Here is a 14,021-nt window from a genome sequence, read left to right as displayed (position 1 = left end):
ATTAATCAATCAAAATCAAAAATAGTTTACAAACGACATGGCTTGGAGATGAAACAGCTATCATGAAATTTGGCTTAAAAGAACCAATTTGGGCGCAAATGACTAAATGCAACATGTACGTACAATGTATAAGCATGCATAAAACTGATAATTAAAAAGCAAATACTCGGTAACAAACAAACCAAAACTACTTTTAGAAGTTACTCGTTACTTCACCTTTACTTTCTAATGTGTACTGCCCGATAACATAAATTAAAGATTAAATGACTATGAAACATTTTCTCTACAATGAGTCAGACCACTACCATCTTATATTTAAATGGAGGCAATCTGTATTTTCATTACTTATTGCCTATTTCAAATAAATGAGCCAAGCTGAAAAATGCACAATTACCAACTTAATAGTAGCTCCAATCATGAAGGTACTAAAAAATACAAGGGACTTGTATCCATACCCATTGGGCAGATAGAAGCATGCCTTTGCTGTAAATTATGCATTCCAGGCAAATACTTATTAAGGTGAAAAGCAGTTTTTTTTTTTTTCCTGACAGAGCTGCTAGTTCATAAAATCCTACTTCTTTTACGGTTACGTTTTCCTAAAACATTTATATTTAAAAGAAAACTAGGCATTGTTATTCCAAAATGTTTATGTGCAAAAATTATGCAATAAAACCACGAAGTCATGTACAAAATTAATTTACTATACTAAAAATCAAAGGTCCACCCTAGATGTGCAAATCCATGAAAAATTACCCCACACAGCAAAAACAGACAAAGTAAGTAAACTGCACTCTGACAGGGCCAATATATGTAAAAAAATACAGAAAATTGTCAGAAATGCAAATTAAAGCACAAACCACATGATTAAGCACTCAAATTTGCATATACAGTAGATTTAGTTTACATTTAAAAACACACACTAAAGCAGGGGTCTCAAACTCGAGTCCTGGAGGGCCCCAGTAGCTGCAGGTTTTCATTCGAACTCTTTTCTTAATAAGTGACCTGTTTTTGCTGCTAATTAACTTCTTTTGAATTAATCAATCAATCAACATTTATTTATATAGCACATATTCATACAAAAAAATGTAGCTCAAAGTGCTTTACAAAATAAATAGAGAAATAGAAGACACAAAAAAAGATAAACATAAGTCAACATTAATAAACATAGAATAAGAGTAAGGTCCGATGGCCAGGGTGGACAGAAAAAACAAAAAAAACTCCAAAGGCTGGAGAAAAAAATAAAATCTGTAGGGGTTCCAGATCAAGAGACTGCCCAGTCCCCTCTGGGCAACCAATTAATTGTAATTGACTTACTCTTGAAGACTCAGACTCAATAATTGTTTCTTTTTCCTTAATTAACAGCCAAACAATAATGAGATACAAAATGAACCAACACATCACCAGCAAACTGTGACCATCATACAATATCTGAAAATAAAAAGGGTTGAGGTCTCAGGAATGTTGATTTGCTCAGGTTCCCAAAACATTTTAACAGTGCTCTTAGAAAAGTAAAGAACAAAAATCAACAAATTTAAAAATGTATACTATTGCACAATGAGAGCAGCAACAAGCGATGGAATTAAAAAACGGGTTTAATTAAAACCAAGACTCGGTGCCTAATTAAGAAACTGGTTGGAGTGAAATTAGTTTGAGTCTGAGGACCTGTTTTAGTTGGTCTTCCTTTGGCTCACTCACTTCACATTTCATTTCTGGTTAAGTAAATAAATGAAGCAATTCAGAGGAACAATGAAGAAATTCCGGAAAACAATTCTTAAAAAACATGTCAATTAAAATTAATTCAAAAGATGTTAATTAGCAGCAAAAAAAGGTCACCTATTAAGAAAAGAGTTCGAATGAAAACCTGCTGCCACTGTGGCCCTTCAGGACTGGCGTTTGAGATCTGTACACTAAAGTATGTAACTTGTACTAGGAGAACTATTATTTAATGTCAGACACTATAAATACATAATTTTAAGAATGATTTTATTTGGCTATACCACATGGTCCTTTTCAAATGTAAGAACAGATTTTCCGGTTTATTATGGTCACGTACAGCGAAACTGCATGTACATTACTTAAATATGTTATTCAATATGAAACTCATTGCTACTATCTAGAAAAATCCAGAAGCAAACAGAAAACACGATATAGCTATAAGACAAGCTCAAGATATTTCATTTAACCAGGAATAGGCTGTCCTTTTTTATCCAGAGAAAATCAGTGGCAAGAATTAGAATTTGGAGCAAATACATCATTTACTGGCTAATTTTGGTACAATCTACCACACGATCTAACAGTATGGTTGTGTCTGTGGCCTTCAAGCTTTAATACTGAACAGCTATTAAGCCTTCGACATATTTTCTCTGAACCAAATATCAAGAACACAGCTTAACAGCCAGCAACCCAGCAGTCAAGAAATCAATCCATGTAACCATTTTCTGTGTTGCATTCAAGCTGTAATGACATGCTGTTTTCCTGTGCCTTAACAGATGTATATTTCAAGAAGGTCAGCGTGTCTTAAAAGATACACAATGTGCTATTTTTGTTTTTGTTTGAGCGCTTTATCCTGCCATTGCTTAATATGAAGTGTGCATGTGTGTTTGGAAATTAGGTAGTTAGCTAAGAAGACTGTAAAAGAATGGGAATATGTATCCCTTATAAAATAATGCAGTTATAACCAATTGATCATTTTCACTATTTTCTACATAAGGATTTGGAGTTCCCAATACATAACAAAAAACAATATAAAGAAGTATAAAAATAATCTCATTACTCGGGAGGTCTTTGTTAAATACTGGAAATCAGATCAAACATTTTTCGAATGATTATTCAAGAGATAAAAATTAAGGGTATAATATAAAATGTTAAAAAGATTTCTTCTTGTCCCAAAAATCTAAAATATTTTACAAATGACATGTCTTGGAGATGAATCAGATACCTATCATGGAAATCTGGTCTAAAGGAAACAATTTAGGTGCAAATGACAAAATGCAACATGTATTTACAATGAAACATGCATAAAACTGATCATTTAAAACCAAATACTCAGTAACAAACAAACCAAAACTTCTTTTACACGTTACTTGTTATTTCATCTTTATTTTGCTTTGTCACATAAATGCAAGCAGCACAGCATATTGTCAGAGTCTAATGTGTACTGCCTGATAACATAACAAGTTAAAGATTAAATGACTATGCAACATTTTCTCTAGAATGAGTCAAAGCACTACTATCTTATATTTACATGGAGGCATTCTGTATTTTCATTATTGCTATTGCGATTTCAAATAAATGAGCCAAACTGCAAAATGCACAACTACCAACTTAATATCCAGTACAAAATATACTTCAACTGACAAAGACTAGCTTCAACATAGCAGTTGATGGCATTTATGACTAGTTGGCTTTAAACATGTGGCATTTGATTTGCACCTTACATCTTGATTTACAACAAGTTCTCTTTACATTGTAAGAAACAGTTTGGCATTAATTACATCTCGGGCAAACTGTGAAACTGCCAGTGGGGGAAAAAAAAGAACATCAAAACACTGATGATAGTACAGGGGAAAGCTGTAAGTCATACAAACGCCAAATTCAAAAGAAAGGTATCCACATGTTTAGTTTATTGATACCAAAGCATAACAACCCTCTACTTTGACACCATTACAGTAAGAGATGGCAAAAAAGAGAAAAACAATAAAACAGTGTCACACTAAAAGGAGGAATTGAAACCAGCATGATTATGAGACCAAATAAGACAATACATTATACTTTATTATTATATCAAGGCAGCAGATGTTATTTCTTGTTATAAATACACAAAAATTGAAGTCAGCATGTTCTAGAACTACAACCCCTTAATTACAACTGTGGTTCATGGTAGAAGACAGCTATCTCCTGTATGCAAACCAAAACTAAAATTACTATTCAAATCTTACTCTTAAAGAGCTAAACTGCTGCTTATTTAGCATGTTATGTCATCGAAAGACATTCTGCAAACAAGGCAACACTGACAGCTTAGGCAAACTTGATCAGTGGGAACATTTGACTGAAGTCAAACGCTATATGCATAGATGAGGAACTTTCATATACTTTGTATGTTTTAGTTTTGAGCACAATTATGACCACTCCAGTACAAATGTGCCAAAATGTCTATCTACATGTAAAGCAGACATGCTTGTTGTAATAAAAAGACTATCGATGTGAATAGGTGACCACATAGAATTACCATTTAAAATAATTATTTTAAACATAAGTAATGAAAAAAGTCAAAGAACATAATACACTTTTTTATACATACATACATACATACATACATACATACATAGATAGATAGATAGACAGATAGATAGGAAAGGCACTATATAGATAGACAGATAGATAGGAAAGGCACTATATAATAGATAGATAGGAAAGGCACTATATAGTAGACTAGCCATGTGTGCCCAACTATGTTGCGTGTGTTAAAGTTGTCTGTGAAGAGCTCCCTGTTTAAATGCGGCTACTAGTCGTGAACTGGGCCCTTCGTCGCACAGCATTATGATTTTTTATAAGGGAAACAAAGTTACAAATGAAAACCCTTAGATATTGATTCGATAGGAACGGCCTACTCGGAATCACTGTCCGAATAGTAATTATGTGGTGGTGTAGGAGCATTTCTGCTGCTGTCCGTTCATAGTCCGTCTCGTTTTCACGACCTCCTCTCAACCTTTCCCCAGTCTCGCAGGTTGCTTTGTGGCAATCCAAAGAATAAGGGAATATACACGGAGCAATTGTTATAAAAGGGGGACACACAGGTATCCAGGCTCTTTAAAGCATAAATAGGGATCACTTCACTGACATGTGAGTAAGGCACGGTACAACTGTGAGATGCGCAGCACTCGCCGGCGACAAAGTAACAATAATAATTTCTGGAACGTGCGGTTACGTTGTCATTCATTTTACCCACTGTCTTTCTTTCATTCAATTGTTACGTAGGCACGTACCTTTTATCTTCGGCAATCTCACTCTCTAACCAGGCCTCAGGAGCTAACCAGCGTAACACTGTCCACCACCCCTTTCGTTATTCCGGCACATTGTTGACATCCGTGAGTAACAACAACGTACTAAACTAGAAGGTGGTCTACGCATGTGTGGAATTTGCGAACAAACAAAGATCAAGATCTAAATGATGATCTCTTTAGTTAATTTAAAGCACAACAATTTGTTTAGTTTGAATGTCTGTGTTTTGAGGTGTGACTGACGTACTACAGTCTTCAGTAGTATAAGCCTGGAGGAGATCCTTAATGTTATGCCTATGTTTTAGCTGTCTCTCTACTGACATGTAGTGCTGCTTCTTCTAATTCATTCGCGGACAAACAAAGATCAAGATCCAAATGAAGATTATATATAGAGATAGATAGGAAAGGCACTATATAATAGATAGATAGACAGATAGATAGAATCACAAACACACCCAGATTGCACATATTACAGCTAAAGATTTCATTTTTTCTGACTACACTGCTTGAACACATGCTGTCAGGGTTAAACATACCAATCTGCATATTCTTAACACGTCTAAAGAACACTGTCACTCAAAGGAGTATTTGCCATTTTTTTTGATGAACAACACCCCGCCCACTTGACTATTTTCTCCACAATAAAACCATTTTCTTATCCACATCAGTTAAGTTGGTGTACAGCAGAAATACGCCTAGGCCTGTTAATGTAGTTAGGAGCTCAAGATTAAACAAGCCCAACAAACTACAAACCAAGAAGCAACACATGAAAAATCCAAACAACATCTCTTTAACAGAGAGACTTTTCTGACATCCATTTTTCTTTTTATGAAACATTAAATTCTCACAGTAGCAATGAGTTTCAGGTGAATATTGGAGTAGAACTCCATACTTATTCCAAACTTTGAAATCAGCTTTTCACTTGTACTGTTGAGTGTTTATGAATGACAGCAAACCACATTCTCAGCTGCAAACTGAATCCCGTCATAAGCTTCACTTGTACTCAAGGCACTCAGTTCATACTGCTGTAGTGTACTGGAGGATCCAAACGCCATGAAGTAATCCAGAGCCGATTACTATGCTGGTACTGTACTGTGATTAAACACATAGCACCTGGCCTGCACCAAAAGATACATCATATATGCACCTAAGAGACATTCAAATAGCATTACTACTGAAAAATAGATAAATAAATAAATAAATACAGTAAGTATAGAACTTGCTTAATTGGTTAAAGAGTACTGCTATAAAAATGCAATTTGTTTAAAGATAAAAATTTAAGGAAAAAATGCATTTTATACTAATATTGCTACTATCAACTGAACAGTGTCGTCTCCAGGCAGAGGAGCAGCTTCAGTGACAGACTTTTGTCACTGTCCTGCTCCACTGACAGACTGAGGAGATCGTTCCTCCCACACACTATGCGACTCTTCAATTCCACCCGGGGGAGTAAATGCGAACATTAATTTTATTTTAATTTCTTTTCATTTTTATTACTATTTAATTTAATATTGTTTCTTTGTATCAGTATACTGCTGCTGGATTATGTGAATTTCCCCTTGGGATTAATAAAGTATCTATCTATCTATCTAACAAGCAGCAAATACAAAGACATGCACACAAAATCAGATGAACCACCATTTCAGATAAATGGAAGCTCCACAAATTAGAATCTACAGGCATTAACCTAAAAGAGAAATGTAGCCACCTTCACTTAATGGACTGATGTAATTACAGAGAGCAATTGTTTTCAATTATCTGTGAAAAATCTGCGGCAGGTAGGTAACCAAAAAAAAAGTCAAGCAAAATGACACCTTTAATTGACTAACTAAAAAGATTACAATATGCAACTCGGACCCCTTGTTCAGGCAAGATGCAATACAGAAACTGGAATTCCCTGTCTTTATATACACATTAAAACAAATAACAACCTTGGAAAACCTTTAAGAGAGACATCTTTAATGTAAAAAATGAATAGACCTCATCAGGCTAAGATTCACTAAGCAAGAGAGGAGCACGAAGATAATGTCCAACAAAGTCATCTTTTTTTTTTGCTTGACTTTCCACTACATTCGTAATGGCTGACGTGGTACAACACCCTAGTACTACCAATAACCAACAGTAAATCACTAAAAACATTTCTATTTTCATTTCCTCTACACTAAAAATTACAAAACAAAATTTTCATAAAATATACTAGCACAAAATATTTTTTTGTTTAACTGATAAGTAGACTGCATCTAGGCAAAACAATAATGTAAAATTTATAAAACATGAATTTAGCAAGCATAGCTATTTTACTTTAGAATATTACAACAATGCACACTGTCATTAGCGTGGCATAAAAAAGTACAATCAGAGACAGCCGTCTTTACTGATAAAAGACTTAAGTGCTGAACACCAAATAGAGAAAAAAAGTAAAACGAGCAGCCAGCACAAGATGTAAAGTATGTGATGTGAATACATTTAGAAAACTGCGCTGCAGAAACTGGCATTCTCCAGAACGACTCATTACAAGTGCTGACCAGAAAACAGTAAAGGTGATCTCAGGTTTGCATCACACAGAAACATCACACGATACAAACAGACACGATGGCCTCCAACTTACAAATGACTGTTTATGAACAAACTAATCACTGGTGCAACAAACTGCACAGTAGCTATAGAATAAATGTAATTATTAATAGGACTTAACATGTAATAAAGATTATTTAAACCACGAAGGCTCCATACAAGCTACACCAGTTGAGATGTCTGCTATGATATCATACCCTCTAAAAATCTGAAGCCAACTTCGCAAGACTGTGCATTTTATGATCCAAAATAACACAAGGGCAATTCTAAGATGTTTCTTGTAGCTCAGTATTTTCCTGCTATTCCAAAGTGCTATTTGAACTTTAAATTAATTAAGCTAGCGTTTCATCATGCAGTACTTGAATCACTTCACGGTGGTCACGGTGGTCCTCAGTGTAAATGTTACAATACTGAGGGCTGGCACAGAGCTACAATACTTTAGTATGGAGTCTAGGTTGGTGCTCCGTTGAAACGTCTTCTGCACCGACGTTGCTTCTTTTGTCAAATGTCATTTATTTATAAAGCACTTTAAAAACAACATCAAGGCTGACCAAAGTGCTGTACAATAAAAACCCAAATGACCAGAAACACAAAACCAAACAGTAAAATGAAACAGAAACTTAATAAGAATTCTTAATAAAAAATATACAGATAGCCAACATGTCATACTGGGTTAAAAGCCAGAGAGTTAAAAGGTGTTTTTAAAAAGGATTTAAAAAGGCAGCTAGCGAAGGAGCCTACCTAACGTGCAAATGTATTATGTAAACAGACTAGTGGGTAACACTAAAACACCAAATGTTATTGTGGCACTGACAAAAAACACATACCAAACACGAAGAAATCTAGCACATGTACTTTCATATTGATGTGAACCAACTATTACAAACGAGAACAGAAACAACACTTATTTAAACACTTCTTCAGAAGTATCGCAGCAACTTTAGTGCCACGTTACCAGTCTACAGACCCGTCATTTGGTGCATAGTTAGACAAATTGGATGGCAGTCACAGAAGACTTTCATGCTGTAGGAATAATCAGCAGCCACACAACAGCACTTCAGACAATGGCTGCCTGGCTGAGACCTTACAGCACAAAGGCCTTAGGCTGGACTTACAGGAGTACAGCTTCCAGTGATCAACTTGATTAGCTTAATCTCATACTGTACCCCGGGTCCTGACAGACGAGACTGATCTGAACAAAATCAAACAACAAGGGAGGGTCCCAGAGCTCCGAGTGAATCAACGCACTGCCTAGCTGGTTTCGCATACGTCTATGTGACAGACCTAAAGATAAGACACCGAAGGGGCAGTGATCTGCAGAAACCCTACTGACAGGCCACTGGGTCTTCAGAGAAACACACCCGAGGCAAGTGAAAGGCCAGGCAAGTGGGCACAAAGAAGCGTTCTGACCTGATCTTGGCCAGGAGGCTCACAACTAAACAAGGCAACAAAGCCAATTTGCCAGGGTACCAGCAACTACCTTTATCCAGTAATGATATTTTATCCTTTTTTGTTTTTCGACAGTGTGATGTTAAAAGTGGTGCAAAAAGATATGGTCAAAAGGCCTTAATATATTGTAAGGTTGTGTTGGATAAAAATGTTATTCCTTTGGGTCAGAGGACATTAGTTTCTCTTAAAGAGTATAATTAGCTGGCACAATGAGCAGAATTTGGACACCAGCTTCATTCCAATGCCAATGTCTGTAAAGAATACCCACCGATTTCTCTACTTAATACTAAGAAATATTTCTACACTAAAAGTACTCCTTTAAAACATGTATCAGCCTCAACAACGTGGCCTTTTCAGTCCGGATATGCTTTTTCTCTCTGCGACCCTATTGTGTAAATAGAAGGCTACCAAAATACACCTGATGAACATACTGAAAATAGTTCTATTACAATATGATGCCAATCAGTTCATGAAGTCGCCAATTTAACACTTATTCAGGAAACAGTACAAAGAGCCCAAAGAAAATTTTGGTAAACACTTAATGCACACTACCTGTTAATCAATGAATGCATTAGCTCTACAATTAGATGAAATTCAAACCACTATATCATCATGTATCTTCCAAACATGCTTTACCCGGAGTAGGGACACGAGGAAGCTGGAGCCTATCACAGCAAGCATAGGGTGCAAAGCAGGAACAGTCACTGGACAGGACACAACTCCATTGAAGGGTGAACACACACACACATACATACAATAGGGCCAGCCAGTCTATCATTGCCAATCCACCTAACGTGCATGTCTTTGGACTGAGGGAGAAAACCGGAGCGCCTAGAGGTAACCCACACACACACACACACACACACACAGAGGGAGACCATACAAACTCAACACTGAGAGGGCTCAAGATGTGAGCCCTGCTTGCCTCATTGCAAGGTTGCAGCGCAACCACTGTAAAGGAAAATGACATCATGCCCTTATTTCACTTGCCCTGCAAGCGGGTCCTCTAACTTGCAGGGAAAACTCTGGGGTCGGTGGCAGAACTGGCACTCCGGCCACTTTTAATAAAAGCTCGCACTGTTCCACTCCATTCAAACTAGTGTGCTGCCAAGATGTCACCGGCTGCACTCGGGTCTTATTTTGGGATCCTGAGGTGGTTCGTTGTGTGGTGGGTTCTGCAACTCACAGGATCAGTGCATGCGCTCAACATCTCTCCTCCTCTCTTATCTTACTGTGCAGCTAAATAAACATATAAGAAAAACATGCTAACCTTTTGAATAAATAAGTTGTTAAATAATTTCTTTTATAAAATGTTCTAGAATCAATCAAATCAGAAAGGAAAATAAGAACTCAATAAAACTGTGTTATAGAAGACACATTTGTCTTTTGAGTAAACAGATTCTTATGAAATAGGCTGAAAAGCAACTACTGTATTTGCTACTCCCTTGAAGTACTAAAAGAATAGATTGAAGCTAAATTTGCGTGTGCTTATTTTCAGAAGTAAATGAGGCCCGAGTATGATTACTTCTTAACTCTATGTTAAAGAAAAAATTCTGTCGTGCTACCTTGTTTCATTAAAACTGAAACATACGTCTCAGTTTTACTTAAGTTTAACAAAAGCAAGTCACTCACACCCTGGTTAACCTCTCCATATACTGTGCAACGCCTCTCCCATTTTAACACTTAATACATACCTCATTTGAGTATGGAGACCACCTTATTTGGTCACCGTAACGTACAGAGTGAAGACACCTTCCATGCTGGAGATTCAAAGCAGATGTTTCAGACTGACCCCACCCAAACTCCTGCTGCCTACAGTAAAAACCCTGAGGTCTTGCACAGCTGATGGCTTCCACCGGCTGATATCAGTTTGCATTCCGCAACTACCTCTTACGTTTGAGGAGAACCTGGAAGTCTACCTTTTTCAGTTTCAACCACCCTTTGCTTGTTTCTCAAGCCGTTCTCAAGCCGTGCTCACGCTCTCTCACACATTCTTTTCAGGTCTGTGCCACCTCGTATGATGCAGAGCAAACACACCTGTGGAACGATGCCAGTAGGAAGAACCTTTGCTCTTTTTAACAAGTCAAACTTACCCGTGAAATAGTCAGGGGTTGGTCGAAATCCTTGCCTCCCACTAGCCTGAAGCCCCAAGGACTCGGCCCTTGTATCACCACGCGGACCTGCATAGTCTACAGTAGACTCCTACAGTTAGTTTTGCTAGGAGCTCGTGTAAACCCCTCTATAAATCGTAGAGGCGGTTCGATATGAAGGAGGTGTCTTTCTTACACATTACGACATAGTAGGGACTGCCTCTACGGAAAACCAGCTCTACAGTTGTGGGCGGTTAAATATCAGGGCAACACCGTAGCTACATTTTGCGAGGCTGATGGGGCGTTTACATTTGCAAACTGACGAGTCATTTGTTTGTCCATCCAATCCAATGTGAGTACAGCCTTCCGTCATGAAGTAGGCGGGACAGAGAGATGGGTGGAGCCTGCAAAAGGCGGCAACCCTGAAATGGCGGGCCACACCTCTCTTCCTGCTCGTCTGCGTGCTACTTGTTGTCTGTACGAGCCGGGCGGTCACTCCCAGCGTGCCCATTTAAGGAAAAGTGACTTGAACAAGTTTGAAATAGTCAGCCTCGCATTTTTCCCATTCTTGATGCGGCTGCTCGAGGTGTTTTCTCGACAGTCCGAAAGGAAAAGGTAACAAAAGCGAGTTATAAAGGAGAACACGGAATAAACCTGATTTCCTCCGTCGAGGTTTGTCCTACCGTCCATCACAGGTATACATTAAAGCATTGTTTTGATTATTTCATGTGATTGTTATATATTTGTGGGCACTGATATCAAAAATGAAAACATTTTTCTCCATCACGTAACTTTTTTTTTTTAAACAAAGACCCACATTTTGTTTTCAAAAATGAGCACATATCTAGCTTGTGTCGGGACCTGAAAGTTCCGTGTATCCTAGTAATTCAGGAGTTTACCAGGACATACAAAACTCTTATGCTTTCTCTGTGAATGGGATAGCACAGCAAGGAATAGCCAGCTAGAAAAAAGCTACTGAGGCCATAAATATATTCAGACCTAGCTTGGTGGATCCAAACGCATCATAAGTCTTGATGTAAAACTGTCACTTTCACTCGTCAAAATTGAGAGGGTGGGTTTCTAGCACATACTGCGTTTTGATTGGTGAATCATCGTCTGTAGATCGCTCACACCTAATTCAATATGCGTGTGCGGGACATGGAGGTAAATGAGAGAGCACACGAATTAATTACAAAGATGCTTACTGCTGCCGATTAAAGTTATCTCGCATTTCAGAGAGAAGCTTGAAGATTTACCAGAATAAATGACAATGTCGGCTGCCCTTTAAGACTTCAATATCGATTAAGCTATTTTGGAAACCATCGGAGAACTGTTGCAATGGACTAAGCTATACGTCAGTACAGGTGACAAGTTATCTGCCATGGACGCCCATCCTTTGACATTCCAGCTTAGTCAATAGATCACTTTCTTTTATGCGGTTTAAAAGTACCACCGATTGCAGATCTCTATGGTTTATCAGAGACGACGATCACAAGGCGAATGAGCCAGTGAGAGATACCGTGAGCTGAACCTGTATCAGTTTAGATACTTATTTACTTTGACACAGAAAACCCAAAGCAGAGGCAATTAATATTTTGGACTGAATATTTGACCCTTGGTTTACGAGAAAAAAGTCAGGTGCGCATTCGATGCTACTTTTTCAAGCAACTTTACAGCGCTGATCAGCGGCAAACATAACTGTTTTGATATCTGATTCACCAATCAAAACACAGTGTGTGCCAGAGCCCACCCTCTCAACCTTGACGAGTGAAAGTGAGAGATTTATCTCAAGAAGTATTTCATGATGCCTTTGGAGGAATATTACGGACAAAATGAATTAATTATTTAATTAAATATAAACACATTTATTTATGGTGATATTTTATAGTGTTTTTATTTAATTACATATTTATTTATCTATTTTATTTTGTCCAAAATATGCTTCCATGGCGTTTGGACGAATATTACGGACAAAATTAAACAAACAAACAAATACATAAATAAGCAGCAAAAAACTAACTAGTGACACATTTATTTATTATTTATGCTCTCATTTCACAAAACGTTTATTTATTTGAGCATTTATTTATTTAGTTTTGTCCAATATATTCCACCATAAATATTAGGCTTTCTTTAATGAAACAGTGTTTCGAAGTCCTATCGAAATATTAAGCCTGTTTTATGTGTTTGTGCCAGAACTGTCTTAGTTTGTCTAAAGGTAAATTGAAAATATTGTCGGACCAGGGGCCTCATGCATAACTCCGTGTGTAGAACTCACACTATAACTTTGCCTAAGCACAAAAGCGGGAATGTGCGTACGCACATAAAAATTGAGATGCATAAATCTGTGTGTAGGCAAACTTCCACGTTCTTCCGCTACATAAATCTCGGTCAGCGTGAACAGTAACACACGGGCATGCGCCTGCTGTCCCACCCCATCTCCTCCCAGAATTACGCCTCTTTGAATATGCAAATCAATATAAATAGCCCTTAAGCTCAGCCTTCTGCGAAAGGACAATGGGAAAAGCAAGAGGGAAAATAGAAGAATTTCAGCAAATACCAAGTGGAGGCAAAGAAAAACATACTATTTGTTGGTTTAAACGGTATAAACAACAAAAGGAAGTTGATCGAGTGACATAGAGTGTCAAAGAAACTCAAAAGCTCAAGTTCACAAAGTCGCACAGTGCCCGAAGTAAAAAAGAAGTTGTCAGATATCAATGTCGCCATGAAAAGGTGAGTCGTAGCCCACCGTCTGAGTTTCATATGAAAGCTTATTAGGGTACAGAGAAAAAAAATAGACACACAGTGGATAAAAAGCATGAAATGTCAACTTTAATTTCTAGATTTCCATTTTAATCACGTAGTTTATTTTGTCATTAAAGTAGAAAATCATAAATTTCATCTTAAA

General features: G+C 37.3%; 1 protein-coding gene across 1 annotated transcript in view; it reads right to left on the bottom strand.

Annotated features, from left to right (window-relative positions):
* Positions 1–11,334, bottom strand: part of pdlim1 (PDZ and LIM domain 1 (elfin)) — a 73,379-nt gene extending 62,045 nt beyond the window's left edge. The window contains exon 1 of the mRNA XM_039737512.1: positions 11,117–11,334. Coding sequence (XP_039593446.1) covers positions 11,117–11,209 — 93 coding nt within the window. The 5' untranslated portion in view covers positions 11,210–11,334. The remainder of the gene's footprint in view (positions 1–11,116) is intronic.
* Between the last annotated feature and the right edge of the window lie 2,687 nt (positions 11,335–14,021).

Source organism: Polypterus senegalus, chromosome 1 (genome assembly GCF_016835505.1).
Source record: "Polypterus senegalus isolate Bchr_013 chromosome 1, ASM1683550v1, whole genome shotgun sequence".
Lineage (NCBI taxonomy): Eukaryota > Metazoa > Chordata > Cladistia > Polypteriformes > Polypteridae > Polypterus > Polypterus senegalus.
Note: the sequence above shows the minus strand (reverse complement) of the source record. Positions and strands in the feature narration are given on the sequence as shown.